Source organism: Solanum verrucosum, unplaced genomic scaffold, assembly GCF_900185275.1.
Source record: "Solanum verrucosum unplaced genomic scaffold, falcon-dt-bn FXZP01000085.1, whole genome shotgun sequence".
Classification (NCBI taxonomy): Eukaryota; Viridiplantae; Streptophyta; class Magnoliopsida; order Solanales; family Solanaceae; genus Solanum; species Solanum verrucosum.
In genome coordinates, this window is record NW_026019839.1 from 56,532 (window position 1) to 62,726 (window position 6,195).

Genomic DNA, 6,195 nt, shown 5'->3' on the forward strand with positions numbered 1-6,195 from the left:
GAGATTTACACATATGCAAGAACAATAAAGGAAGTTAGGAACTTAGTATTAATGTAAATGACATATAGTAATTTGTTATCTTTCTGATGTTTATTTAAAGGATCTCTTATATATGTATTTGGTTTTATTAGTGAACCGTCGAGGCTGAAAGAACTCAAAACTATCCACAACATGATAAAGAGGAAATAAGTCACGTACGTATCAAAACTAATAACAGATGGAAACACAATGCTAATTCAATATCCATATATGATACACACATTCTCGATCCGTAAGTAAACAAATCACTAAAATCAGTTTCAGAATACTATAAGTGATACCACCAGTAGTTCAACTAATACATCTTATACAAGCCTTTTTGTTCTTTCCAACTGCTTCAGCTGATAAAACTCCTTAAAAACTGTAAAAGAAAATTGAAAAAATTAATCTTGAAATTAAGGAGCAGTTGAAACAAAAATATAATCATTCTTCCATGGCACAGCTAATACTATTTATTATTGCTTATTCTTTACTCCCTCTAGTCCATATTACGTAAATTTAATATAAGAACGTAATTAACTTGAAGTGTGAGATCAAAGGTTATTCATGATCTGCTTGAGTCAAGAGCAACTATTAGCACATTTAGACTTCAGTTCGCATTGAATCAACCACATACCTGATAACCAGTTCGAGACAGAGTACTAGAGCATTGTTGATCTACTTGTGGATGAAGACCTGGAAATCAGAATTTCCTATCTCATCAACTTGCATATTCTTGATCTCCAAGGCTGACTCGGTGAGTGATTCCTCCTTGCATGACTTTACCTCAATGGATTTTAGAGATATCATGTATCCGAAGCAAGAAGGGATCATCCTAAGATATTGACATCTTCTTAACACCAAGTGCTCAAGGTATGGGAAAGCATCATCCAAAACATCCCATTCAGAAAAAGAAAGATCTTGCAGTTTCAAGAATTTGAGGTGAGGGAAATGCTCATCGGTCACTTTCCATTTGGATTTAATGGAAACGTTTAGCAGTTTGAGTACCTCAAGACTGGGGAGGATTGCGACCTGATTAAGTCCAGATACGCAACCATTGGATAGTGTTAATTTCTTGAGACTTGGTGGCAAGTTCAGCTCAGTGGCCCATATCCCCAAACGACCCCAAGAAAACTTGAGCATTTCAAGATTGTTAAATGCAGGGAAAAAGCCATCACATGACAAAACTTCACATCTCAGTTTTTGAAGATTTGGTGTCTTTGCAAAGATCCTGTTTGCATCCTCCACACAAGGAAACCATGTAGAGGAAAGAGTTCTCAATCCATCCATCTCTTGGAAAGCATTGTTTATATTGAAAATAGCGCGGTTGTATACGTGCAAATGGCGCAACTTGACCATCTTCCAGATGGTGTCTGGTAAAGTTACTCGTCCTCCAAGTCCTTTAACTACTAAAGTTTCAAGGTTCCAAAGATTGTCCGAGAATGTCAATGAAGAATCTTCAGCAACTTTAACAGCAACATATCTCAAGCGGGTTAACCCTTCTGGGAAAGAATCAATTACCGTGAATTCTAAATCTAGCACCCACAGGAACTTGAAACTGTTAAAAGTGTGTGATGCATAGCCTATTGAAGAAAATCCAATTTTTCTTCCCTTCATCAAGTGGAAAGATTGTACATCTGAACAAATCGAACTCCATTCTGCAAGATTATCAACTTGAAATTGAAGGCATAAGCGTCGTTGAATGCTATGCTTCTGATAGGAAGTAGAAGAAAGATTCATATTATCATTGTCCCTGTTAATAGAGAAATTAATATGATCAGAATACATTTAAAAGATAAAATTGATTCTACGAATTAAAATATTAGATTGTATTACCCTTCTATGCATTGTAGAAAGTTCTCCACCTTGGCTTTCTTTTTACAAAACTCAAGCAACAAGTCATGAATGCGACATGTCTTGGTCTTACCATCGGAACTTTTCTTGGAAACCATCACAAGGTTTCTTCCAATAAGGTTCTTTAAGTAATTTTCTGCTATATCTTCGGAAAGCTTCTCTGTATGAGTTTTTACCAAACCTTCTGCTGTCCACAACCATGTTAATTTTGATACCTTTATCTCTTCGTCTTCCGAAAATACTCCAAAATACAAAAAGCAAGGTTTCAAATGAAATGGTAAATCTTGGTAACTAAGATTTATTATATCCTCTGACTTAGCCTGGATGTGTGGACCTAAATTTATTGCAACTTGTTCCCAACAACGTTTTTCCTTCTCCATTGTTTCGAGAATACCTGCTACCAGGACAACTGAAAGAGGTAGCCCCCCACACTTTAGTGCTATCTTTTGGCCAACATCTTCTAAGACAACAGGGCAACTTTTTTTGTTGAACACCTTATTCTTCAATAGCATCCAACTTTCTTCAAGAGTAAACTTTCGAAGAAAATGAGGATCACTAACGAGTTTAGCATGGTAGGCAACATGATCATGGCGAGTTGTCAGGATAAGTCTACTTCCATTATTGGCTTCATAGAAGCAAGGCATTAGATCATCACATGCAGTAGTTTCCCAGACATCATCAATGAGGATAAGATACCTCTGACCAAATAGAAGTTTACGCAACTTATCTGCCAATTCATTCTCTGGTAGTTTATCACTGATAACTGTATCCTTCTTAACACCCCGAAGAATGGTTAGTAACAAGTCTTTACGTGTATATGCTTGAGATACACAACATTGTGCACAGACATCAAAATGAGAAACAACTAACTGATCAAGAAATAGTTTGTTAGCTAGAGTTGTCTTACCCAATCCGGCCATTCCAACAATTGAGATAAGATCCAATTTTGATGATCCTCTGATTAGCTTCCCCTTTAGTGTTTGCACCACCTCATCAAAACCCACCATTTCTTCTCTGATACTTGTAATCCAAGCAAGTTGTGACGTATGAGCACTGACAACATCAGTGGTAGTATGCAATACCAAGTCAGCAACTTTCTTTTCATCATGATTCTTCAGTACCTCCTTCATGAGTAGTGTAATCTCCTCTATGATGTCTCCAATCCAGAGAACAATGCACCACTCAGGGATATCATTATTTATGCAACCGACAACCAAATGATACACCTCATATGCTATAGAAATCACCTGCATTGAAAAATACTGGAACGATCCATCGTGATGCTTCTGAAAGTGATCCAATTGCTGCTGAATTGTCCAAAGTTGGCTCTTTATAGAAGAAAGTGAGTCTGAATAGAGGCTTAGATACTCCTTCAGGTGGTCTAAAATGATATCAATAGATCCCAGCCCATCAATCTTAGGTAATTTGGAGTGAAATGACTTCCGACTGATGAGGTAGATCAGTGCTTGTATACTCGGAATATCTCCAGAGAAATCAAGAACTGGCACTTGATTTGACTCCCCAACAGCCACGTCTTCCTTCTCCTCCACGCGGTCATACAACGAGTAAACTAGAAGCCCTGCATCAATAATTGCGGTATCAAGATCTTTAAAGGCCTCTCTTGGTAGATTGATGAGATTGTCTCTCAAGAAGTTGAGCATTGGCATTTGATCCTTGAAAGTAACGGGCAGCACTTTCAAACGGTGTACGAGAGTCTCCACAAAGCCATATTTATAATCAGAAACATACTCAGCTTCAATATTTGGATGGCATCCTGATTTTAGAGCTTGCAGGACATCAACATAGATCTTGCGGATACATGGTTGAATAGGCTGAATCCTCTTCTGAAAGTCGGAAAATGAAGCATTCATTTTAGCTGAAGCCAAGTTTTTTTCTTTCCAATGGTTTGGCAAATTCAACCAAGAAATCATTGCTGCATGACCAGCCACAACTAAAACATGAGTCAAGAAAGTATGTTGGCTTTGAGGATCCGACTCATCCAAGCATATTCTATCTGAAATAAAGTAGACAAAATTTCTCAATAACTTTAACTCCTTTACAACCTCTTCCATTGGCTGTTTGCTTGAGTGAGGAACTAAGTCAATATAAGGATGACAAATCTCTGATAAATCAGTGAGATTCCTTATAACAGTATCAATGAATTTCTTTGCAAATTCGGGAGTAGCAACGATGGAGGAAAGTGGTAGTGATGCTTCGGGAAAGGAGTATTTATCTCTGATTTCCAACTTAGTCTCACAAATGTGTTCTTCCAACTTAAAGAACACGGATGCAACATCGCCGGGATGGTTGATTCTTTTGACTTCAGTTTCAGCATAAGAAAAAACTTCTTGAACTTTCTGTGTAGCATACCAACATACAGTTGTGAAGCTCTGCAAGCTGAGAAACATATCTAAAAATTTAAGATACATATAAATGATCTCAATTAGATTCTTTGGCTCTTTATTTCTCGGGAGGCTGGAATCCCATTCATTGGCAAGCTTTTCTAAATGAGAAAGGTCATAATCTTTCCCTATAGACAAATATTCATATGAAGAAGAAGACATGATCTTTTTTTACAAGTTTCTGACCACACTTAGAAATTGTAACAATTCTATGTCTAAACAGTTTTCCGAAATAATATTATAGAAAAGGTTAAAAATATCTATGGCCAAACAGACACATATTCAAAGTTGATTGCTACACCTGGAAAACATTTATAATTTCTTGGTAGGTATATATTGGGGTTTTAATTTTGGTGGTTGGGATAGTTATTGGTTGTTGTTGTTGATAAGACTCTTAAATGGGATTAGTTCTTGGGGAGTCAAGTGTGCAACATTTTCTTAGGCATGTTGATGTAACAATACTTAGGCCATATACCAACTAGGGTTCTAGCGGAATGTGAGGTACTCCTTCATCCTTAACCAGATGTTTAGGGTTCGAGTCATCAGTTGCCTTTGTTAGGGAACGCTTTCCCCCAAATGTGAGACTTTCTGACGCGAATCTGGATTTAGTCTGACTCTAATGTGAGTACCGAACACCGGATGAAAACCAAAAAAAAAAGTTAGGCGATAGTGCTTGATGTATATTTTTTTGTTTTGTAATATTTTAGTGTTAAAAGAGTTTTTGGTTATAATATTTGTATTGCATATAATGGTCAAAAACCACACCTAAGCTATCACATTTTTGCGAGTTTCACATCTCAATTAACGTATTAGTCTACGTTAAAGCTCAAATTTTGTGGGTCCATTGGTGACAATCTTGAAAAAGTTAACTCATTATTTTTGAAAGACGGATGTCGCCTTTTTGTTTTTGGAGTTTTAACGCCTTGAAATAAAAATTCAGGATTATCTTGGTTTTTTCATTTGTACAAGTCCATGAAATTTTTGAAATACGTGTAACCGATACTGATGTTTTCTTAATTACTATTATTGAACTATTTCAGTAAAGAAAATTATAATAAAAGAAGAGCTTGTTTGCAATGCTGATAAACCATAATATATATCAATATTGGACTCATTTTATCTTTGTTAGCATCTGATTATAGATAAAAGTGAATGAAATATTATAGTTGTGATATTAATAATTTGATGTTTGGTCAAATTGTCCTCAATTCTTTCATATTTTTGGAGGCAGGAACATCAAAAAAATTCAAAGCGCTAAATAGATAGGAAATTGAAAATGGTCTACTTCTGCAAATATACAGAGTTCATAACAAAAAAGCTCAGCATATAATTCAACTCTTATGTAGCTAATCAATCTAAAATCGTGTTGCAAAGACTACCCGATATACCCTAGAAGAGAGGAACATAAAGCCAACTACATTGTCGGAAAGATTTTGATGAAAAATCCTGTTGCAGCTTGAAGTAGCAACGAACGATTAGATACGACATGTTTTACCAACATGGGTTGTGGTGCACTGGTGGGAGTGTTTCACCCTTAACCAGAGGTCTCAGGTTCGAGCCCTGTGTATGGAGAAAATCTTGTTGGGAGCGCCACCCCCGAATGAGCCCTGCAAAGCGAAATCCGGATTTAATCGGAGCTCCAATGTGAGCTCCGGACACCGGGTGGGAAATCAAAAAAAAAAAAAAGATACGACATGTTTTAGCAATAACGAGCTTTATTAGCACCTCAGCTTCTTTTGAGTTATCAAATTATATTTGGTTAACACATGATAGTAGTTTTATTGAGAACATTATTCCGTTGACATTTCTACATCAAGGTTTAGTTTGAAAATTCAAACAAGAAATCACTTAATCGAGATTTTGTTTGGAGTACCAATACATATAAATACTATTTAAAATAAAAAAATTTAACAAATTATTC

General features: G+C 36.3%; 1 protein-coding gene across 1 annotated transcript; it reads right to left on the bottom strand.

Moving 5' to 3' along the window:
- Nucleotides 1-259: 259 nt before the first annotated feature.
- On the bottom strand, nt 260-4,436 carry LOC125813975 (putative late blight resistance protein homolog R1B-16). The gene is made up of 3 exons (XM_049493458.1): nt 1,855-4,436; nt 656-1,771; nt 260-400 (listed from the first exon to the last, which is right to left on the bottom strand). The coding sequence occupies exons 1-2, from the start codon at nt 4,434-4,436 to the stop codon at nt 697-699; spliced, it is 3,657 nt and encodes a 1,218-aa protein (XP_049349415.1). The 3' UTR covers nt 260-400; nt 656-696.
- Between the last annotated feature and the right edge of the window lie 1,759 nt (nt 4,437-6,195).